At 37.5% G+C, this 23,529-nt stretch overlaps 2 protein-coding genes and 1 long non-coding RNA gene across 7 annotated transcripts; 2 read left to right on the plus strand and 1 right to left on the minus strand.

Moving 5' to 3' along the window:
- Positions 1–1,990: 1,990 nt before the first annotated feature.
- Positions 1,991–2,977, minus strand: LOC137953993 (uncharacterized). The gene is made up of 3 exons (XR_011112462.1): positions 2,903–2,977; positions 2,700–2,768; positions 1,991–2,589 (listed from the first exon to the last, which is right to left on the minus strand). It is a non-coding gene; the product is annotated as an uncharacterized lncRNA (long non-coding RNA).
- Positions 2,978–3,477: 500 nt separating this feature from the next.
- LOC137952996 (L-ascorbate oxidase homolog) lies at positions 3,478–7,614 on the plus strand. Its single transcript, XM_068800160.1, has 8 exons — positions 3,478–3,855; positions 3,954–4,063; positions 5,298–5,568; positions 5,803–5,905; positions 6,044–6,389; positions 6,492–6,857; positions 6,961–7,039; positions 7,126–7,614. The coding sequence occupies exons 1-8, from the start codon at positions 3,718–3,720 to the stop codon at positions 7,336–7,338; spliced, it is 1,626 nt and encodes a 541-aa protein (XP_068656261.1). The 5' UTR covers positions 3,478–3,717; the 3' UTR covers positions 7,339–7,614.
- A 1,369-nt stretch (positions 7,615–8,983) lies between these two features.
- On the plus strand, positions 8,984–14,230 carry LOC137953874 (uncharacterized). Of its 5 annotated transcripts, XR_011112439.1 has the most exons (10): positions 8,984–9,109; positions 9,216–9,298; positions 9,934–9,974; positions 10,398–10,601; positions 10,898–10,989; positions 11,583–11,764; positions 11,889–12,064; positions 12,801–12,851; positions 13,516–13,855; positions 13,938–14,230. XR_011112439.1 is itself a non-coding variant. In XM_068801413.1 (8 exons), the coding sequence occupies exons 3-8, from the start codon at positions 10,479–10,481 to the stop codon at positions 13,615–13,617; spliced, it is 726 nt and encodes a 241-aa protein (XP_068657514.1). In that variant the 5' UTR covers positions 8,984–9,109; positions 9,216–9,298; positions 10,398–10,478; the 3' UTR covers positions 13,618–14,230. The 5 variants fall into 5 exon arrangements, 1 of the variants encoding a protein (XP_068657514.1); XR_011112438.1 differs by lacking the exon at positions 9,934–9,974; XR_011112441.1 differs by lacking the exons at positions 9,934–9,974; positions 12,801–12,851.
- The last annotated feature ends 9,299 nt before the right edge of the window (positions 14,231–23,529 follow it).

A 23,529-nucleotide genomic window follows, 5' to 3' on the forward strand; every position in this document is an offset into this window, starting at 1 on the left:
GTGGCCGTCATCCTCGACGATAGGTCCTCCCCGGTGCCGTAACCCCCTTCCCTCCACATTGTCTCGGCGAAAAACTAGAACAGGGGAGAAATAATTTCCCCCCTCCCTCACGAGAAGATGATCTCGCATGTGCGAGATCATAAAATAAAAAAAAAAAAAAAAAACTTTTTCCTCTAGAAAAAATTAAAAATAAATTTTATATAAATAATTTTCTATAAACTATTAGTGTCTCATGTTTTTTTAAACATTTTTTTAATTGAAATTTTTTATTAAAAATCATATAATTTTCTAAGTAAGATTTTTCGTACCAAGATGGGGTAGAAAACTGTATAGAAAATTTTTGAATAAGTATTTAACAGTTGATGCTGTAATACTTTTAGCATGAAGCAATTTTTATTGCAATTTGGTGTTTGATATTTTATTTAATTAAAAATTAATCAATAAGTATAATAATATATTAGATTGATTATTAATTTTTATTTATTTCCCTAGACGAGACAATAAAAGGTCCATTTAACTTTCCTAAGAAAATTTTAAAATATTTCATGTAATTTTCTAATAAGTCACTAATAGTAATAAGATTTTATTTAAAGGTTTTTTTGGGAATATGTATCATAGGAAAAATATTTTTAGTTTTTCCTAGAATATAAATTTTTATCTAGGGGCACTAAGGAGGCCATAATAAATTATGGCCAGATTCAAAAATTACAAAACAAACTAGACAACAATTGGAGTAAAAAATATTAATATTGGTGCATTTTAATCTATTATTGAAATTCAATCCTGAACCTCTCCTATCATTATATTTTTTTAAAATGTATGCATAATTTTATATATAATTTATTCAAAGCCACCCCTACGTGCGAGATCATAAACAAGGAAAAAAAAAAAACTCTTTGTCCCTTCCTCATGGCTCTTAAATAAATTAAAAAGATATTTTAGTAGAAATATGTTTCTAGAGACTATTAGTGGTTTTTTCAATAAATGTTGAAAAGACATTTTTAATAGAAATATAGGGACCATTAGTGCCTCATATTTTTTCAAAATATTTTTCTAATTATAAATTCTTTTTAAAAAATCATATAATTTTCTAAGTAAGATTTTATTGCCAAGATTGGTTAGAAAACTATATAGAAAAATTTTGAATAAGTATTTGACAGTTGATGATATAATACTTTGAGCATGAGGCAATTTTCATAGCAATTTTGTGTTTGATATTTGATGTGATTAAAAATTTATCGATAAGTATAATAATATATTAGATTAATTATTAATTTTTATTTATTTCCTTAGAAAAGGCAATAAGAGGTCCATTTAACTTTCCTAAGAAAAATTTAAAATATTTCTTGTAATTTTCTAGTAAGTCTGTAATAGTAATAGGATTTTATTTAAAGGATTTATAGTTTTTATTTGGGCGATTGTAAATTGATAGTGATATTTATTTAATTTTGTTGTGTTTGATTATTGTATGGAGTTTATTTATAATGTTATGCAGTGTATGGAGTGTTTAGATTATTTTATGGAGTGTATAAATAATTTCATGAAGTGTTTATGAAATGTATAGACAATTTTATGGAGTATTTATAGAGTGTTTATACAGGTATTATGTATATTGATTATGCCCAATTTTAATTAGAGGTCATGCCGAATTTTATAGAAGTATTATATATATAGATTATGCTCAATTTTAAGTAGAGGGTATGCCCAATCTTATACACATATTATATATATAAGTTATGCCAAATCCTATGTAGAGGTCATGCCCAATTTTATGTAAAATATATGCATATTTTTATATACATTTTATTCGATATATATTTTTTAAAAAATTTTAAATGTATGTTGAGGCTCGAGATCGGCTTGAAGCTCAGCTCAAACTCGTTGGGCTCGAACTCGATAACAATTTTAAGCTTGAGACGAGGCTCGACTCGAAGCTCGGCTCGAAATATTTAAATCAAGTTCGACTCGAACATCAGGTTCGGGCTCGGCTCGGCTCGATGTCGGGCACAAAAAAAAACTTATTTTATTTTATTTTATTTTATTTTTCTCTTATTTCCAACGCACCCTCTCGGGAGGGGGTTAGTGCACGGGTTCAAGTGAAAATGAACCTCTTGTTGGTTTTCTATTGGAAAACAGGTTTCTCTCGCTCATTCCATCCTTTAAGCTCGTGGGTTCACGGGGAACCAACCCACACGTGACACGTGCATCTGTGTCCTGTCTCAAAGGTCGAAGCATTCCCCGCCGGTCCGTTCCAAACACGGAAACACTGGCTATCACCGACGATCTTCTGGGCCGCAAACGCGCATTTCCCAGTTGCCGCGACGCGTTTGCCGGTTGGGACGCGCAGCAGAGTGGCGAAAGCACGACTCCCAAATTCCAGAAAAAAAAAAAAAAAACGAAAGAGGAAGACGAAGACGACATTGAAACGAAAACAAGTCTAGATTCGAGAATCGAGACAAAGGAAAGCAAGCGTCAAACAAGTCCACCAGATCTATCTGCCCTGCCTGTTTACCTCTCTCTCATCAGCCTCCGCTTCTCATATCAGCCATTCCTCGCCTCTGTAATCGTTTTTCTTTAAATTTGTAACCCCTACCAGTTCATTTCATAGGATAATCAGTTTACAGAAAGACGACGACTATGAGACGAAAACCAGATCCAGATAAAAGTCCACTAGATCTATGATCTATCTGCCTGCTTACCTCTCTCATCCGCCATGGCTTTATCAGATTCGCGATGCCTCGCCTCTTTAATCTTTTTCTAAAGCTCAGCTGCATGATTTTAATAAGATAATCAGTTTACAGGAAGACAACGATAATGAAGCGAAATCACAATCCAGATCTGAGAATCGAGACAAAGAAAAGCGAGCGTCAAACAAGTCCGCTAGATCGAACCGCATGTTTACCTCATCCACGATCGCTTCTCATATTCGCGATTCCTTGCCTCTTGATGAATCGTTTCTCAGTTTTTACAGCTCAACTGTTTGATTTTGGTAAAATAACCAGTTTACTATAATAAATGGCACTGAATTCCGGTCACCGCCACCTTTAGTTTAGCCACCGATTTTCTCTATGGGAATTAAAGATCAAGTAAATAAAAATTTGAAGCGCGGTCTTTGAGGCATGACGTCCGTTCTTTTGCACATGACCTACCTATCACTCATATCAATTAATATCATATTTTTTTATTTATAAATAAAATAGGAATAAATAGTTAGAAAGGCAGGTTAACCCCAGCTCTATTTTCCTTTTCTAGTTAAAAAATAAAAAAGAAAGAAAGAAGGAATAGAAGTTCTAGATGAGGGTATTACGGTCATTTAAATATTGTCTTCCTCACTCAGGCTTGCTCGTCGACTGCAGAGTAGTGCAGAGACTGGGTGTCCCATGCCATGCGGTCCTCTTTACTCCACTGACATTTTTGCCAGCTCATCTCTATCGCCACTGACAAGTGATCTCTTCTTTAATCCTTTCCATTATTTACAGCAAGCGCGCTTCGAAATCTATAACTCACCGACGTTCTTGGTTTTCGACTTCGAGGGAGGGGGCCAGGTAAAAAGCGCGAAAAGAAAAGCGGAAAGCCAGAAAAAACCAGCTCTATCGCCTTTTTTCTTTTCCTTAATGGCCGTTCTTCGCTAGATCTTTTCTCTTTTCTCTCTCTTGTTTAGTTGTTGAATCTCTGTTTCTGAACCGGAAAAGGGGTGAAGAGAGAGGAACGGGGGAGATGAAGCAGCGAGCTCTGTTAAGCGGTTTCGTCGCTTTGTTGCTGCTCTTCGTCTCGGGTAAAGGCGAAGATCCGTACAGGTTTTTTACGTGGAATGTTACTTATGGATATATTTACCCTCTTGGAGTCAAACAGCAGGTATTTTTTTGTGCAACTCTGTTTTGGTTTGTTTTTTTGGTGGAAACTGTGGCTCTGTTTGTCGAGTGGTGTTGATGAATGAGAGGCGTTTTTTGCAGGGAATTTTGATAAATGGACAGTTTCCGGGTCCTCAAATCGATTCGGTGACGAATGACAACTTGATCATCAATGTTTTTAACAGTCTCCCCGAGCCATTCCTCCTCTCCTGGTGAGTTGTGCATTCAGGAAGATTAAGCAGTAAGCAGTAGATACGATTACTTTCTCTGTTTGGATGAATTTTTCTTTTCTTCGGAGATCTCGTTCCACACGTGGTTAGAGTGCATCGTTCTGTAAATTTCATTGTCTTCTTTCTCCGCATTGTCTTCATTTTTCATTATCGAAGCATCGATTATGCCAATCTTTTTTGTTAAAATGACGAACCATCTAGCGCACTAGAGCGTCTTGACGTGGGTCCCGACAAAGGGACCAATTTCCACTTGGAACTTTATGATTGGGATTCTCAATTGAAGTTGTTGCACTGCATCCGTCAGTAATTCTGGTCACCTGTTTCGTTTAAGATTTGTAGGACGGAGACCATTGCCAACCTTACCGTGATCAATGCTCGGAGCTGTCAATACCTGCGGGATTCGTGCCTTTGTCGCTCATCTCATTCGGGCCTTTTCGTTTACCTTTTTGAGACTGATTCCATGTGCGTCCTGCTTGGGTTTAGTGGTTGTAGGATTCCCTCCAACAGGTCCATTTGGCTACTCCTAAAAGTTAGAACAGAGCATTAAATTGCCTCTGGTATTGATATTCTGTACTGTGGTTAGGGGAAGTGCTGGTGAGGGTATTCAGGTCTGGTCTGATTTGGCATCTGTGAAGATAAAAGCCAAATCTGAACTGTCTGTGGACGTAGCTTCTTTCCAAAAATATTGGAACCTCATTAGTGGGTGGCACATTGCTTGATGTTTCTGATATAGAAATGACTTTTATGCCTTAATTCCTGACGGAGCATGGTACTGGTGATATTGTTGGTTTATAGTAATCAACAATAAATCCACTATAAAGTTTATTGATAGTGTAAATATTTTTTTACTAGTTTTACTATTGGATATTACCGACCAAAGTTTGCTGTATTGGATGCACGTTTACTATCTTTGTAGATATTCTGCTGATATGTACCTGTCTGAACTTTGTAATACAATATTGCAGTGGGTCTCTCTCTGTGTAATGGATATAGCAAATGGAACATTACTTTGAAAATTTCGTTGTGACTGCACCACTGAGTTGATATGATCAAATGTAATTAGTTTTTTGGAGATTAATGTTACATACAGGCAAAATATAGTCATATTGGCACATGAGGGTTCCAGGATTACAATTAACTCTGTTAGCAGTTAGCTCTTTGTGCTTGCGCACTAATGCTTTGTATTGATTAATGGATTTGGCTTGTATTGGAGCAGGAATGGAATTCAGCAGAGGAGGAATTCATGGCAAGATGGAGTTTATGGCACTAACTGCCCAATCGCTCCTGGCAGGAACTTCACTTACATGCTTCAAGTGAAGGATCAAATAGGGAGTTACTTCTACTTCCCCTCGTTGGCCTTTCATAAAGCTGCTGGGGGGTTTGGTGGCATCAAGATTTTGAGTAGACCAAGGATTCCTGTCCCGTTTGACCCACCTGCAGGGGATTATACAATACTGGCTGGTGACTGGTTCAAGGCTAATCACACTGTAAGTGGACTGAAATCATCGAAAGTGAAGCAAACTTTCTAATTATTGAATTGATTGTTTTTGTTCCTGTCGTGCATAGTAAGTCAAGTTTACACCTTGAAACCAAACTCTCTTGTTACTTATGTTTAGCTTTCCTACTCTGCCAATTATCTGATGTTTTCAATGCAAACTGGTGTCAACTAAGAATCATCCTGACATGAATTTGAACCTCACTCTTTTGTTTCTTCTTTGCAGGACTTGAAAGCAATGTTGGATAGTGGGCATAATCTTCCTTTCCCTGATGGCATTCTTATTAATGGACGGGGAGCAAATGGCTACACATTTACTGTCGATCAGGGTAACCCCTCTGTCTGTGCTTGGATGCCCATTTCTGTTTGCAACAATTTATAGAATCTTATGAATTTTAATTCTGTGTAATATTGCATGAATTTTAACTGTTATTTTCTCTCTGTCTATGCCTGAAACTTTCTTGCAGGTAAAATATACCGATTTCGGATATCGAATGTGGGATTGACCACCTCTTTCAACTTTCGTATTCAAGGACACTTGTTAAAAGTCGTGGAAGTTGAGGGGTCCCATACACTGCAAAACACTTATTCATCCCTCGATGTTCATTTGGGGCAATCCTATTCTGTCTTGGTAACAGCTAATCAGCCTCCACAAGACTACTATATTGTTGTCTCCTCAAGGTTCACTAACCCGGTGCTCACAAGCACTGCTATTCTCCACTATAGCAATTCTGCTAGAGGAGTTTCCGGGCCACCACCTGGGGGTCCTACCATTCAGATTGATTGGTCCCTTAACCAGGCACGGTCTATTAGGTATCTGCCTACTCCCCCTCTGTTGACATCCTCTCAGATGCTGTGCATCATACTTTATGCTGCATGTATTTTGAGTTCATTTGCTCAATTTTTCTTTATCAGGTGGAATTTGACTGCCAGTGGGCCTAGACCAAACCCTCAGGGTTCTTATCATTACGGGATGATACCTATTAGCCGAACTATTAGGCTTGCTAACTCTGCTCCAATTATCAACCGCAAGCAGAGATATGCTGTAAACAGTGTATCATTTATTCCAGCAGACACACCTTTGAAGGTAGCTGACTTCTACAACATCCAGGGTATCTTCAGTGTTGGAAGCATTCCTGATAACCCCACTGGCGGAGGTGGATACCTTCAAACGTCTGTCATGGGAGCTGACTTCCGTACCTATGTTGAAGTCGTGTTTGAAAATAGTGAAGATACTGTGCAGTCATGGCACATTGATGGGTATTCAATGTTTGTCATGGGGTGAGTTGAGCCATTTTCAGAAACCAGAACTAAATTCAAATGTGTGGCTTTCAACTAGTCTATTTTCATAATGTTGATTAATTTATCATTTGGTAACAAGCAGAATGGATGGAGGTCAGTGGACTAAAGCTAGTAGGCAAAATTACAATCTGAGAGATACCGTTGCTCGTTGCACTGTTCAGGTGGGAAAGATTGCTCTTATCTCATGCCTTGAGAAATTAATGGAGGGACATTATTCTTACAATGGTCTGTATTTTATCCACCGCAGGTTTACCCCAAGTCATGGACTGCAGTTTACATGGCTTTGGACAATGTAGGTATGTGGAATGTAAGGTCAGAGAACTGGGCTCGTCAGTACCTGGGTCAGCAATTCTACCTTCGAGTTAACTCTCCAGTTAAATCATGGCGAGATGAATATCCAATCCCCAGAAATGCTCTTCTATGTGGTCGAGCTTCTGGTCGCAGAACTAGACCTCTTTGATACAACCAAGACTAGGAAAGATCCGTCACGAGGGGGTGACAGGATCATTTCTCTGGGATTGCTTATGAGCTCAGCTGGAATTCCAATGCCACGGTTTCTCTTTAGTGGATTAACATGTCAGTATCTTTTCTTTTTTTGATTATTTGCAGGCAGCCCTTATTTAAGGCAAATGATAATCTAATTGATTATCAGAGAACTATATAAGAGAATTACTAGCTTCTGTAGAGGAAACTCTTTTAGTTTTGAAATCTGATATATATAGGTTGATATGTTCTATTTGGTAGTGACAAGAATGACATTAAGTAGGTGAAAAGTCATTTGGCGTACCATTTTCAGACCAAAGATCTAAGAATATTTAAACATTTTCTTAGGATTAAAATAGCAAGAAGTAAAATAGGGGTTTTTCTAAACCAAAAAAAAGAAGCATGCGAGTGAATATACTACATGAGTATGGATTGGTTGGAGGTAAACCTGTGGAGACTCCTATAGATGTTAATCATAATATTTATGAGGATAATATGAGCTTAGAGATAAGATTGTGTATAGAAGACTAGTAGCCAAGGTTATTTATGCTACAATGACTACATTTGACATAGCCTTTATAGTGAACATGGTCAACCAATTTATGGAACACCCAAAAAAAAAAAAAAAAGTCATTTAGAAGTTGCCCCAAGAAAGGGATTGTTGTATGAACCATATAGTCATATGCACTTGTAGCGTATTTAGACGTTGACTATGTAGGGTTCACTTGTAGCGTATTGACTATGTAGGGTTCAAGTTGGATATGAAATTAACTTTTTGACATTGTGTGTATGTTGGAGTTAACTTGTGAGTTAGAAGCGCAAGACGGAGGTTGTTCGTTCAAGTGTAGAGGTTGAGTATAGAGTGATGGCCATACGATCAATGAACTTCTATTGGTGAAATCTATATTGAAAGAATTAGGTTTTCCTATTAAAGAGACTATGACAATCAAACTGTCATCTTCATTGCAAGCAATCTTATATTTTATGAAAGGACTAAACATGTAGAGGTAGATTATCACTTTATCAGATATACTATGACGTGTAAAGTATGGTCACTATTTACGTCAAAATTAATACGGATCAACTTGATGATGTTTTTACCAAAGCTTTGGGAAAACGAGATAATGAGAATTTTTATAACAAGTTGGGAGTTTCTAAATATATACAATCCTACTTTGAAGGGGAGTATTGAAATCGTTATTATAAAAAATTTACTATATTTACTATATTCCCATTTACCTTAAAATATGCTAATGCAATACTATTTTTCTATTTTATTAATAAAAACTGTAAATTTTGTAAAAACATTTACCTGAATATTACTCTTGCACATATAAAATAAGTTTTTTTGAAATAAAATTGAAGCTTAAATGGTTAAACTTAAGTTTTTTAATATTTTAAATAAGTGTGAAAAAATTTAAAAAAAATAAAAAAATTTAATAGCCAATATTTGAGGATTCAATGGAGGCAACGCCGGCTCCGGTAACTCCGTCATTTTCCCCGGGGTGAAGCGTCGTTCATCCGTCTGACATTATTAACATACTGCACTGTCTATCGTTCCCGAAAATAGTATTTTCTTTTCTGGTATTAGGCTGCTGTGCATCTTCGAAGTTCAACGGCCTGACCGCGATCGTGGTTCCATGGTGTCGTCGTCTTCAGAGCCAAAACGTCTTTCCATTCCGCCGCTGCTAAAGCAGAGAAAGTTTTCACCGATATAAAAGCCGATTTCAAGAATGAAATTCACCGAGGTTTTCTCCCTTTTTTCATCTCGGACAAATTTTTAGTTTTTGTTTTTTGGATTGCTGAACTCTCAGTCCGCCCCTTCTTGTCGTTAATTTTTTTTTCTTATTTTAGAGAAAGAGGGGGACGGAGGAGCTCGTAAAACATCGACGGATTCTCCGGAATACGATACATTTGGAGCGGAGCCCCGTAGTGAGGTGAACTCTTGTGTTCTATTATTAGATTCTTCCATAAGTGAAAGTCAATCTAACTTTTCTAGAATTTGTGGACGTCATTCCATGTAGAACAGACGTTTAGATGTTCAATGTACTGCATTCAATCAGGGGAACTGATTATATACTCTGTTGGAATGAAGACGAATACTATGGTACTACGATCACTGGCACCTGTCTTATTAGCGCATGATTGGCTTTTCTTCAGTTATTCGTCTGGTATTTTCATTTTATCTGAGTTACTTCTGTAGCTTCAATTTTCAAGTCCAATGGCCTTACATATGTTAATCTCGGTCATGTAAATCGGTTATCTGAGATTTTGTTGGGAACTGATGGAGTAAACAAATTTTTGAACATTAAAACCAGAGTCGAAGTGGGGTATGTTGTAAAAGAGTTATCCGTAATTTGCTTTGGCTTTATTTTCTTCTTTGTTCAGGGTGTTGGTGTTAATTCTAATGGTTACGCTTTGGAAGTTTCTTAAATAACCCTAAACGCCTGAGGATTTTATGCAATTGCTACACTTCCATGGCACATGTGATGATTTTGTGCTTGTTTAGTTATTCCTTTCAATGATATATTGGTAACAATGGTTGAATAAGGATGACAAGAGCTTTTTCCAGGTTGCAATTTGGGATAGCCTAAAAGATCATGATAGCTCAAGGTACTCTTTCTCTTTTGTCAGTTGTGGATTGTGTCTGAAGACAGGTGTGCTTTTTTTTTTCTTCAATGGATGATATAAAAATTTTGTGACATTCCCCTTTTCTCATCGTTATAAAAAAAAAGTGACATTCATGTGCCCAAGCACAACCCTTCTTCTAGTTTTGATGCTGGGACTCTGTTTCAATTCCATTTCTCTGTTGTTTTTAGTCCCGTCCTTTTTCTTCTTTTTAACTTGAAATTCATCATCTTGTAGCTGATAACTATTCTTGCTTTTCATAAATAGAATGTCTTTGACTACACATTGACTTGTATCATAGCTGCGTTTACGTTAATTTGTCTATGTTTGTTTCTTTGGAGAGGAGTGTTCTTACAAAAGGCCTATATGCTATGAGTCTTGATGCCAGAATTGTGAATTCTTCTCTAGTTTCACTTGGAAGTCGAGCATACAAAGTGGAATCCTAGACGTATTGGGCAGAAGCAGGATTGGTCTCGCTGCTTGAAGAACATGAAGAAAGGAAAGCAAGATCTGGATGAGAAAGAGAAGGCTGAAATCTTGAATGCAGATCATAATGCAGTCACCAGTGAAGATTTGGATCCTGTAGATCAAGGAAGTAACGGTGACATTAAGGTAAGTAATTTTCTATGGAATCAACATAGCTTATCTTTTCATCCACAATCTGTACATACATCTTCTAGCTTTGAATCTTATACTGACTTATTCCACAATACATCTGTATTTCTATATTTTTCTTCTTCTTCTTCTTTCTGCCCTCAGAATAAGCATCTGTTCCAGATCCTTTAAAGCCAACAAATATATTTTCTTCCATCATGCTGACTCTTATTTCTTATGAGGTTAACCAACATACTAGTAAAGAATAAAGATGTCTGGATTCTTGTTTTTGACAAATTGAAAAACACTTTCAGGGACCTACTATATCAGGAAACAATTCAAATGTTGCCAGCCTATGTCCTATTCCTCCAGCAACTCTAATTAAACAACTGCCAATGGCCGTCGAGTAAGTCTTTAGCTATTACAGAATATCCCTTTAGTTGACTCTTTTATGTGTTTGCTCTTATTCGTGTTTGGTAAGCTTTGCACTACAAATACATTTTATCATAAATTGTGACCAGGAGACATTTTCTGACACTCTGCTTAGTACTAGTCCTAATCCGTTAGAAAAACATAGGAAAGTTCATGGATATTTGTTGGAATGTTGAGCAGAACTCAAACTAAATGGATCCGCTACTTGAAATTAAGACGGTGCTACCTGCTACTACAGTCTCGGTTTCTCAATTGTTTTATTCTTCTATAAATGAAGAAGATTTGAAACCTTTTTGTAGCTTACATCTTTCTCACTGAAAGGCTGTCTTTTCCATGTTTGTAAGCGTGCATTGAAAGGTTTCTTATGTCTTACCATCTTTTTTATTATTTATTTATTTGTTTTAAAGTAATAATAAAAATTAGTATTAGTATTAGTATTTGTATTATTCTTATTTGTATTATTATTATTATTATTATTATTATTATTTTTTGGGATTGAGTCTTGCAATCTATGTTTTTATCCAAATTTATTTAAGGATTTCACTTTCTCTACTTCTCCTCCTATAGGGTTGGAAGGAAGTATAGATCCACTTCAGATGTATTGATGTCAACTAGAGATTCAGAGAGGACTGGCATTAGCTTTTCTGCCATGAAGGCATTAGTACTTCGAGACAAGGAGGACAAAGTGGCTTCCACGATTGATGATAAAAATGAAATGATATCTTTAATCCATTTTTTGTTTGATGTAGGTATGGATCAAGTTATTCCTGAAGTAAAAATTATTTACAGCACATGGTGGATTACATTTCTAGTTCTGTGCATTATCACTTGGTGATCTTTTACTTCATTGTAATATCTGCAAGATATTCACAGAAGAAGAATCTCACACAAAGGCTTGCTCTTGTCTGAAAAACAATAGAACTGTGAATTTGCCCAGAGAAGTACATGGGGCTTCACTGGGAAGCTTTGTTTTTCGACTTTCCAAGATTATGGCAAACTTCAAGAGTCTGCACAAAATGGCATCCTTTTGGCAAAGTGTTATTGAAGAAGTAAGTTGGTGCCTCAGAAGGTTTGAGCAATAAACTTGAGAGTTTTTTTTTCTTGTAAGCTATAGAGAAGTGAGATTATATTTGCTAGAATGCTGTATAAGAGGGCCACCAGGAGAAGATACCAAGGGAAGCAATTAAAAAAACCTAGGAATAAACTACAAAATGAAACACAAACATCCAAGGACTAAGAGTGAACAGGGGAACTGAGTCTCCAACAATAAGGTGTTGTATGAGGGCTTGTTTCCAGCAAGGGCATCAACCACATGCTTGCCTTGCATGGCGTGTTGCTCCAGCAGACAAAAAAGCTGGGTTGCAATTACCATAATCATCATAATATTGGTGAAGCTGTCAAGTAGAGATTTAGTGTGAGGTCTTGGGTTCAAGCTTCACTAGTGTTACGGGGTTTAGTGTGTGTTTGTAATCAACATCCAAAAGAAAAAAAAGTCACCCTTGAGAAGTTCTTATGTTTTTTTATTACCTTTGGAGTCAACCTTAATTCATTTTATTTTATTCGAATTACCTTTAGGGTCAACCCTTAATTCATGTTATCTTTATGAGTGGGATGCCTAGACTTTTTTTTATAATTTTGCACCACTTTTGTGAGATGGCACTCCGAGGAGTCTTCATGTGGCCATCTCTCTTTCTTCATTAACTGAATTTTTAATATAAGCAATTTTCATTGAGATTATTTTCTTGCATATTTGCTTTAAAGTTCTGTACATTTGGTGATTGGCAGGTGCAACTCATATTCAATGCATATTATTCATGCCCTCCTCTTGGTAAAGAGGTTAGTTTCATATGGTTTTCTCTTGACATGTGAGTGTCATCTTGGTCAATAGACAAAACAAGACTGTACCACTAAGGATAATCTAAATATGTTATGAACTGTCACAATAGCTGGGTGGGATTGGAAGTTCATGTTATCACTTACAAGCAGAGAGATATCTGATGGAATCCATTTCTTGAATGCTTAAGTATGTGAAAAGCATGTCCCTGATGAAAATTAAAGAGGATAAAAGTCTAGGGAGTAGAAATAAAGCTATTTTGTGTTAAATAGAAGCACTAGAATTTCATGATTTTGTATTTCTCTTTATTCTTGATTTAAATGATATATTTTTAAAATTCTGCTACTTTGGAAATGAGGGTTCATAGAAAGTGTCATATCACCTGTGAGGGAGTCATGTGATATTTTTGGCTTTAAAGGTTTGTAAATCCACACATCCATTTCATGAATGTAAAGTTATGTTGGACTTTCTAAAAGCCAGATGATTACACGCTCATGCATATATCACATATTTACTATGAAGTGTCATTAATTATAAGCTTATTTTTAATTATCTTTAGTGTCTTTATTGTCGGTGAGTAAAATAGTACTTCCTCATTTGTCATTATTTGGGTATGAGCACTCCAAGCTTGTAAGGTAATTGAATGAATTTGCTACACACATGCAGCTGAGAAGACTTTGGTATCAAAGACAGCCCGTGCCTCAAGTTCCACTTGATGAAATTCCAGAATTAAATTACACTCTTGCATCAGCAGTTGCAGGTTATTAATTGTTGTATTGCAAGGAAAAGGCATCGACAGATTGCCATTGAGTCACTAGAGTCTGTCATAGAAGAAGAAGAAAATGCACATAGAAGTTCAGGTGACTTGAGTATGCCCTCTTCATGCTCAGCACTTTATGCTAGAACTGGTTCTGGTGATCTAGCTTTACGACTTGGAGTTTCTTATCAATCTGACAGTTTAACAATGCTGGAAACTGGTGAGCCAGTATTCTCTCCAGTAGTCCAGGTTTGTCCATTAGTGAGGAAAATATTACAGGCTTTGATGTCTACTTGATATTTCTATTTTATCAACTTTTCGTCATATGCAGGAGAGTCCACTTCTTACAGAAGATTTCGTCAGAGAGAATGAGGAATTTGTGCTTCGAACAGGAAGGTTGTTGGTTTAGTTGTTGATGGATTTGACATGATTCCTACTTTGGGCCTTCAATCTTGCACTTTCTTGTACTATATTCTTTGTTTGGATAAACAGTTAGAAATTTTGCAAGACCAATTAATGGAAGACTTTGTGTAATTATTTGTAATTAATCTCGTTTTTTTTATTTTTTATTTTTCTCAGTGTTGGTGCTGGATGCTCTCACCTTCTATCTGATATGCAAGCTTTCAAGGGAATATATTTATTGAAAATATATAATTATTATTTTTTTAATATAGAAATTGATTTTGTTGTGGATTTCCATCTTGGTTACTGTGGTTTTAGCACAAAAAACAAATGGGTGCTTCATGTGTTAGTGAGTCCTCTACCATATTGTGTGTTGTTAGGCAGCAAACCCTGGGTGCATCTTAGAGGACTTCATCAGATGGCACTCTCCCCCAGATTGGGCAGAAACTGAGTCTAGTGGCGAACTTGAAGACCCTTCTGGTGCAGGAGATTCATCATCTAGAAGAGGTCGACTAAGTAGTAGGATGCAAAAGGAGGGTGAGCTCTTCCTTTTTCCATACAAATACTTTTTATATCTTCCAAATGCACTGTGCTAATAGTTATACTCAGCCAATATGTCTCTCTTAGCCATAATCGATGATCTTATTCCCAGTGATACCCTAATAATGGTGCCCCCAAATATAAAAAAAAAACTAAGTCAACCGTAAAATCTCCAATTAATATAAGGTAGATCCGCAGTACCCACTCAATTTAATGCATTAATTAAACTCCATAACTGGTAAATCAAAACTGAAAATTTCTCAATATAAACAATAAGCCAACTTCCGATCCCAAGGAGTTACATTATGACGGGAAAATGCAGCTATTTCTGAGAAGGAAACAAACCGAAATACTTCGTTGCATGCACAGGAAAGAATGAGACTGGCCACGGAGTTCCGTTCACAAAAAACAAATCCAAATTTTAACACAATGAGAAGTTCTTTCTGGAAACAATCTCCGATCGAAAATCTCATTTGGTGAGATGGCTTTTAAAATGAAAATTTGTACTGGTGAGAGAAGAAAGAAAAATAAACCTTCTAGGATTTTCATTCAAAGCTATCTAATATTGGTCGACAGGAAGAGATGGAATAATACGTAAAAGGCATCATGGTTGTCTGGTTCTTTTCCAAATCGAAAATTAACTGCCATTAAAGGTCAGAGGTCTCTTCGTCAGTCAGGCAAAACCATGTCACCAACGTCCATGTCATAGAACAGCGGGTCCCTTCTGTTTCTTCCTGATAAATATCACATCATCAAGACTGGATCTCCGCTCTACTTCTTACGTTTAGGTAAACTCTCCTTACATCTTAATTAAGATTAGTCTCGGGCGAAATTAATTAGTTTTTTCTTGGATAATCAGTATTTCGGTTGACGCAACAATTCGTTCTATGTGTTTTTTAAACTCTGTGCTGAATGTTTTGAATAATCTTGTGTCCATTATTAATTAGCGGTAGCATTATCCCAAATTATCCGATTTTGAAGATATTTCTTGTCGCCATTAAAGTCAGAAGATACATAAGCGATGGTTCGAGCTCGTTTCGTCATTATTCTACAGTAAAGTGGCGATGAAGTGTTTCTCTACAGGACGGACGATTTGAAGGTATGACAGCAGGGTACAAGATGGAAGTGGCTATAGCCCTTACTGGTCGATGCACATGAGAGGAGACAGCCCTGGAGGCAGAAGAAGCCCCTCCATATTGCTCGCATGGCTTTCTCGCCACTATTTGGCTGAGGTAAAATGTGCTTCCGAGATATGATTCATAATCCCCGGTCAGCCGACAGGCCACTTGCTTGGACATTGACTTTGTTTTCAACTTCATTTATGTTTTCTCATCTCCTCAACTGCTCAAGAACATGCACCCATTAATGCATGCAAACCTCTCAGTAGTAAGAGCATGGCTGTGGCTATATGAAGGGCGACGAGGAAGCAGGAGAAGCAAAGAGAGGTGAGAGCAACCATGGGTGTCGTCGGAAAATGGCTGCCTTTTATGCTTCTCTTTTTCTGGGTTGTGTTACAGTTGAGTGCATTTGCACTTGGGGATTTGGATGAGAATAAGTATCGAGGGCCCAGAGGTCCACGATACCTTGGCTGCCCTTCTAGACGCTGTCCTGGTGGCCGCTATGGAGATCGTCAAGGTGGTTATGGAGGCCGCCGGGGCCTAGGAGTTGGTGGAGGAGGTGGCTTTGGTGGTGGAGGGGGTGGTGGCGCTGGAGGTGGGGGAGGATTTGGTGGTGGTGGTGGTGGCTCTGGAAAGGGTGGAGGTTTTGGTGCCGGTAGTGGTGTAGGAGGTGGGGCAGGTGGAGGTGTAGGCGGGGTGGTGGTTTTGGAGGTGTAGGAGGAGGTTCAGGCCATGGTGGAGGGTTTGGAGCTGGTGGAGGTTTAGGTGGTGGGGCTGGAGGAGGCGGTGGTTTTGGGGGTGGAGGAGGTGGTGGGGCTGGAGGAGGCATAGGTGGAGGTAGTGGTGCTGGAGGAGGAGTAGGAGGTGGTGCTGGGGCTGGTGGTGGCATAGGAGGAGGCGGTGGAGCAGGTGGAGGTGGTGGTGGAATTGGTGGAGGATCTGGCCATGGGGGAGGCTTTGGAGCAGGTGGTGGTGTAGGAGGTGGTGCTGGCGGAGGAGCGGGTGGAGGAGGTGTGGGGGAGGGGGAGGAGTTGGTGGAGGAGTAGGTGGAGGCGGCGGATTTGGCGGTGGGGGTGGTGGAGGAATTGGTGGTGGGTCAGGCCACGGTGGAGGATTTGGTGCAGGTGGTGGAGTAGGAGGAGCAGGTGGAAGTGGGCGACGTTAAGTTGCATTGAGTCAAGAAGTGCATGCATGCATTGATTCCATTTTATTGTTTACGTGAAATAAAAAAGGATGTATTGATCAGTACTACTCATTCCTTCGCTCTTTAGCATTTGCTATAACAAACCTTTGTTGTATCAAAGATTGGAGTACCTATAACCAATTAAATCAATTTGGTGACTTTGTGGTTCTTTTTTATTGGAACTCTTTCTATAATTTTGTTGAAGGAGATTGAATCACATCAAACTTTTATCTCAAAGAAATTTTTGGCATACATATTGGGATTCTTCATCCTCCCATATCTTCTCATGAAATGTTATTAGATTCACCCTCTTATCCAAAATTTGTGTGAATCTTTAGTGTAGAGAAAAGGAAGAATGAGACTCAAAAAAAAAAAAAAAAAAAAAAAAAACCCACCAACAAGAATGGTTCCATTGATGTGCACCACAAGTCCATAAAAGAACAAATCCAATACCTGTTGATGACCTGTGTTAAGTATTTGACTTTTCGCACCTTAATCGACTAGTCTTTTCGGGTTGTATTGGTTAGATGCTTACATGGTATCAGAGTAGGTTTCGTCCGTCCTGCCTTCGAATCTCCGCGCATTCGCATGTTTGACGCTGGGACTTTGTATTTGCATTTGAATTTGGAATTTTTCCTGGGTTTAACCCGGGGACTAGCCTTTTCGGGTTGCATTGGTTAGGTGCTTACAACACCAACAATAATGACTCTAATGATGAGTTCTAAACGTCCATAAAAGAAGAAATCGAATATTGAGTTTGATGAAGAGAAATTAGTTTACCAAAATTTCCAAACATGGAACACAACACCTCAACTCATGAGGGCCACCATTGTACTATTTGTTCTTCAATAAGCTGCCAAGGTGATGAAGAAAGGACTTAAAGGGCATCCATTAGCTAGCTACTTCTAGGCATTCAACTTTGTGAGAGTTGCCGGGGACATCAATCTCAACTAGTGTATAAAAATTGGCTCAAACAGTGTTCATCTCAAGATCCTATTAAGATAATTTTGAGAATAACAAATACTTGAGTTACTAATCATGTGTTAAAGTATGTTGTGTAGTAAAAAAACCCTCAAAAAATATTCCTACGGTCCTTATAAAATAAAGCAAATAACTCTATGCCAGAAAGCACACCATCTAACCAACCTAACAACACCATTTGAGTGAACAAGAGAAAAGAATTATTATTCTTATAAACCACTAGTGCAAAAAAGGCAAGAAGAGTGAAACAGGCAAACAAAGATAAGCACATAGGAAGAATGACCATTTCAACTAAAGTTTGAAGAATTGAAGTGTCAAAAGTCAAAGGAGTCAAGCTCATGTATAGAAGACTTAACACATTAGTGAAAAAAATGAAACCTAAAGTGAAAAAAAAGAGTCAAACATATAGTGAATAAGGAGAAAAAGGAGTCAGCAACTTGTCATGACAGAAAAAGTAAATGAATCATGTATAAATAAACAAATAGTTTTGAAAGACGAAGAGGAATTTATACCTTGCCCTCACAAAGGGAGTAAAGGAGTTGTGTATAAAGAAACAAAAAGCTTTGATAGAAGAACAAGAGTTGACCCTACTAGGAGGAGTCAACCCCATCAGGCAATTAGAGAGGAAAAAAGGAGTTGATCCCTAGTTAACGAGAGTTTTGAAAAGAAAAAAGAAGTGGAGCCCTCGATAGGAGTCAACCTCATCAAGCAAAATTAGTTGAATCTCAATGAGAAAAAAGTCTTAGGAAGAAGAAATGAGTCGACCCCTTCAGTAGCAGTTGACAAGGTAAGCAGAAAAGACTACTGAGTCAAACTCCAATTACATTGACTTTTCAAATAGAAAAAAAAGTCAACCCTTGTACTGAAGAACATACACTAGGAGTCGACCCTATCCAAATATGTTAAAATAGAAAGAAGAATTCAACTCCACCTAATAGAGGCTTTTAGAAAAAAATGAGTCAACCATTGTAGGGTGTAGAACATACAATAGGAGTCAACCCTTGTAAGAGGAGTTGAACCTAGGAAGGATTCAACTACAAAATCGAGTTGTTCATAGAAAAAAAAGTCGAGCCCAAGCATAAGAGTCAATCCCAAGCTACAGAAATTCAAATGTCCTAAATGTCAAACCCAAATCTGAAAGTTGTAGAGCTCCAAATATTCTAATTGACTTACCAACATGTTGCTCAGTAAAAATAGGATTTATTTTTTTCATAATTTTGGACCTAGTTTTCAGCTGCTTTTGATAAATGCAAAAATCGTCCAATCCACTCTATTACAATGAGGGACCCACCATGGTGCTCGAGCTGGTGAGACCCACCATGAGGACGTGGGACATCTAGAAGAGTCCTAGAAGACGTGGGACATCAAGAAGAGTTCTCACCCAAAGCAAGCACGAGTTAAGGAATCAAGAAGCACAAGCTGAGTTGAGTTAGAAGACTTGAAGATCAAGTGGGACCCAAAAATATCTCATGAGCTGGCACTCTTATCAAAGATGTGTTGGAAGATCATGAGGGACCCACAAGGATAAGGTTACAAGCTGGCTTATCCCTTATATTCATGTGAATAAAGAAGGACTCCTAGTTCAACTCAAGTTAGTAGTCTAGTAGTTTAGTTTGAATAGATTTATATTAAAGAGTTAGAGTTGGAATGTAATTAGGATTGAAAGACAAGTTGTATAAGGACTCTACTTCCTCCTCTACTATAAATAGAGGTGTTGTAATTCGGAATTAATCAAGTTACACATCTCATTATCGAGTTACTCTCTCTCTCTCTCTCTCTCTCCCTTGCTTGGCGCAACCTCTCTTTGCGCTTTTATTTTTTCTTCTCTCTACCCGAGAGCTCTTCTTCCCTTTTCTCTTTTTTCTTTCTTCTTTCTCTTGTTCGGAATTATGGAAAAGGGATCCTAAATTCAACATGGTATCAGAGCATTATATTTAGGATCCCTCGTCAAAGGAATGCTCTAGAGAAGTGATGATCAACACCACTCAAAGAAGGCTCTTTTATGAAGGAAGAACACAAGTCGAGAGATAAGTGTTCAAATTTTTTTATTTTTTTATGCTACTGGTTTTCAAATTTAGAAGATGATTCAAGGATGAATATGTGAATACTTTCATCTTATTATGTTATGGATATGCATGCCTCTCTATCTAGAAGGAGCTATCAAAACAGTTTTATCGATTTGAAAATTTTGTTTACCGAGACCAGTCCATTATCAGATTATGGATTTTTTTTTCGTGGGATAAGAGTTCTCTGATATAGAAGATTTTTATTGAGCCTCTTATGAGTGTTTTTTTTTTAAAAAAACAAGAATAATAATTTAGCATCGATGCTAAATTTCCCATACATCGAGTTGATTGAAGAAGTGCTACTTGGTGTTATTATTAGAATTTTTTTTTGAAGAAGAGCCTATCATGGCTGATGAAAATATGAATATGAAAGGTGATATACTGAGAATCACCACCATATCCTTACGTGGGGTATCAAATTTTATGAGTTGTTCCACATCGGTTCGGAGGTTTCTTATAACAAAAGACCTATTTGGTCACCTCACTACTTGAGGACCCCCTGTTGATGAAGATGATATTTTTTAAGTGAAATGGATGAATAATGATACTTTGGTAGTTGGTTAACTAATAAATAGCATAGAAGAACATGTCTCTAGTAATGTTATTCATCTTGACACTGCTAAACAAATTTGGGAGACAAGTGCTAAACTATACTCAGGCCCTGATACACTACATAGACCCTATGATATTCTCTAAAGAATGTTGAATACTAAACAAGGAGAAAATATTCATGAGTAGTTGGCCCGCTTTAGAGGATTTCTTCAAGAGTGGAAGTTAGCTCAGCCCTCCACTACTGATATCTCTATCCAAGACAAACAGAAGGAAGCATTAATTACTGCTACTTGTCTTGCAAATGTTAAACCTCATCTTGAGATTGCCAAGAGTCAACTTTTGAGTGCTTCTGCTGTCCTAAAGTTTGATGATGTGTGTGCAACAGTACTTCGTCTTCCAGACACTTCTTCCTCTACTATTGATGTATCATCCGCTATGTATTCTGATCATAGAGGATCATCCTCTGACCGTGGCCGAGGCCGAGGTAGAGGTTATAGAGGGGCTAGAGGAAGAGGTGGAAAGACTGGTGTTGGCATAACAGATGATACCAAATGTACTCATTGTAAATTTTTTGGCCACACTATAGATCAGTGTCGTTACAGAGCATGCACTTACTGTGGAAAATATGGTCATTATAAAGAAATATGCTATAAAGCAAATGAAAAATCAGAATTGACAAGGGCTAATCAAGCCTTTATGAGTGAGACAAAAGAAGAACATCTCACAACAACAACTGCACAGAAAAATATTACTGACTAAGAGTATGAGCTATTTCAGAAAATGAAGACCATGCTAGGTTCTTCTCCTAGTTCCTCCGCAACTACTGTTGCCACTACTGCTTCAAGTATGCTATCTGCCTCATCTTCATCCTGGATAATTGATTCAGGAGCCTCCGAGCATCTTACAGGTAACAAAAATTTATTACATTCTCTATCTCAGAGTCTTTCACACAAGTTTGTTACCATAGCTGACGGTTCTCAAACCAAAGTCCAAGGAAAATGTTCCACGTATGTCGCCCCATCACTTCTGCTCACTGATATTCTTTTTGTTCCTACTTTTCCTTTGAATCCATTCTCTGTTAGTCATCTCCCAAAATATTTTAATTGCTAACAAAGCAGATGGTTGGTGGAGGCCATGAACAAGGGGGCTTTACTACTTGGACATGCCAAATATCAAAATATGGTTTCTACTACTGAAAATGAGACACGTTTATGGCACAATTGTTTGGAACATCCTTCTGCACAGTCTCTTCACTATATGTTTCCATCTTTTAAAGTCAGGTCAAAATTTAGTTGTGAGGTCTGTCAATTGAATAAACATCAAAGGAGTACATACTCTCCTCGTCCAGAAGTCAAAAGTGATACTCCATTTTTTTTAATACATACTAATGTTTGGGGGCCCTTGAGTGTCTCTAATATTTCTCAAAAAAAATATTTTATTGCTTTTATTGATGATTTCACTCACACAACTTGGTTGTTTGTCTTTAAGGAGCGTTCTGAGATACCATACATTTTTAAGTCATTTCATGCTATGGTACTCAAACAATTTGGTTAGAAAATAAAAATTCTCCGGTCTGATAATGCCAAATAATACATTTCCAAAGACCTTGACTCTTTTTGTCAAGAAAATGCCATTATCCATCAAACATCATGCGCCTACACTCCTCAACAAAATGGTGTAGCCGAATGGAAAAATCATCATATTCTTGAGGTAGCTCGAGGTTTGTTATATGCCAAGAAAGTTTCATACTTTTATTGGCCTCATGCTGTCCTTACAACTTGCTTTCTTATTAATCGTCTGCCATCTACTATTCTTGGTAATAAATCTCCCTACTCTAGATTATTACCGAATGATGATCCATTTTCATTACCATTGAAAGTCTTTGGTTGTCTATGTTTTGTTCATAACTCATTACATTGACATAGCAAACTTGATCCTAAATCTATCAAGTGTATTTTTTTCGAATACTCTCGCATACAAAAGGGTTATGTTTTTTATAGTCCTACTCTTCAACGTTTATTTGTGTCCAGGGATGTAACATTTTTTGAAGACTACTCATATTATTCTGATGGTGCTCCTCTTGTTCTATCTTCAGTACCAAGTTCCCCTAGACCGGTTGTGCTTCGTGATACAGAAATCATTCAACCACCAGAGCAAATGGTCGACACCACACCTGTTGAGTTAACAGATCCACCAAAGGTAAGCCCTTCATCTCCAGTTATTTTTTGTCCTCAATATGATACTCGCCCTAGTGCTATACAGAAAGAACCTCGATCATGCACTCAACCTTCTACTTCTCATCCTTTTTCCAATTTTGTGTCTCATCATCGCCTCTCACCTTTATGTTGTCAGTTTCTTTCTTCTATTTCCTCCATATCTGTTCTACAGTCATATCAAGAGGCTCTACAACATCTAGGATGGAAGGCAGCAATGGTTGAAGAAATGAAGGCCCTTAATGACAATCATACTTGGTCACTGGTTCCTCTTCCCACAAATAAAAAACATGTTGGTTGCAAGTGGGTTTATACTAATAAATATAATTTGGATGGGTCCATTGCATGCTTGAAGGCTCAACTGGTGTCCAAAGGTTATACTCAGTGCTATAGAATTGATTATGAAGAAACATTCTCTCCGGTGGCAAAAATGAACTCGGTACATATATTATTATCTCTGGCAGCCAATTCATCATGGCCAATTTATCAACTGGATGTCAAAAATGCATTTCTTAATAGTGATATTAAAGAAGAGATTTACATGCAACAACCACCTGGGTACAACAACCACCTGGGTATGTGGTTGAGGGGGAGTCTGTTTGCCGCCTTAAAAAATCTCTATATGGTCTCAAGCAATCTCCTCGGGTGTGGTTTGAGAAATTTAGTCAAGCCATCAGACGGGCCGGTTTTCACAGATGTTCTGTAGATCACTCAGTATTTATTGAAAATACAGTGAGAGGTACGGTGATTCTAGCTATATATGTTTATGATATTATTATAATTGGGAGTGATTCCAAGGGCATTAAGAAAACAAAGGAAAGAATATGTACTGAATACAAGACGAAGGATCTTGGATTACTCAAATATT

This window comes from Aristolochia californica, unplaced genomic scaffold (assembly GCF_029961685.1).
Source record: "Aristolochia californica isolate CCGP_79_NKW_82.1479 unplaced genomic scaffold, dmAriCali1.0.hap1 SCAF_16, whole genome shotgun sequence".
Taxonomy (NCBI): Eukaryota; Viridiplantae; Streptophyta; class Magnoliopsida; order Piperales; family Aristolochiaceae; genus Aristolochia; species Aristolochia californica.

Bases quoted from the DNA above. Each gene is read 5' to 3' on its own strand.
- LOC137952996 (XM_068800160.1), top strand. From the start codon at position 3,718: ATGAAGCAGCGAGCTCTGTTAAGCGGTTTCGTCGCTTTGTTGCTGCTC. The intron at 6,858-6,960 runs GTGAGTTGAGCC...GGTAACAAGCAG, and splicing joins TATTCAATGTTTGTCATGGG to AATGGATGGAGGTCAGTGGA. The intron at 7,040-7,125 runs GTGGGAAAGATT...TATCCACCGCAG, and splicing joins TTGCTCGTTGCACTGTTCAG to GTTTACCCCAAGTCATGGAC.
- LOC137953874 (XM_068801413.1), top strand. From the start codon at position 10,479: ATGAAGAAAGGAAAGCAAGATCTGGATGAGAAAGAGAAGGCTGAAATC. The intron at 10,602-10,897 runs GTAAGTAATTTT...AAACACTTTCAG, and splicing joins GAAGTAACGGTGACATTAAG to GGACCTACTATATCAGGAAA. The intron at 12,852-13,515 runs GTTAGTTTCATA...ACACACATGCAG, and splicing joins GCCCTCCTCTTGGTAAAGAG to CTGAGAAGACTTTGGTATCA.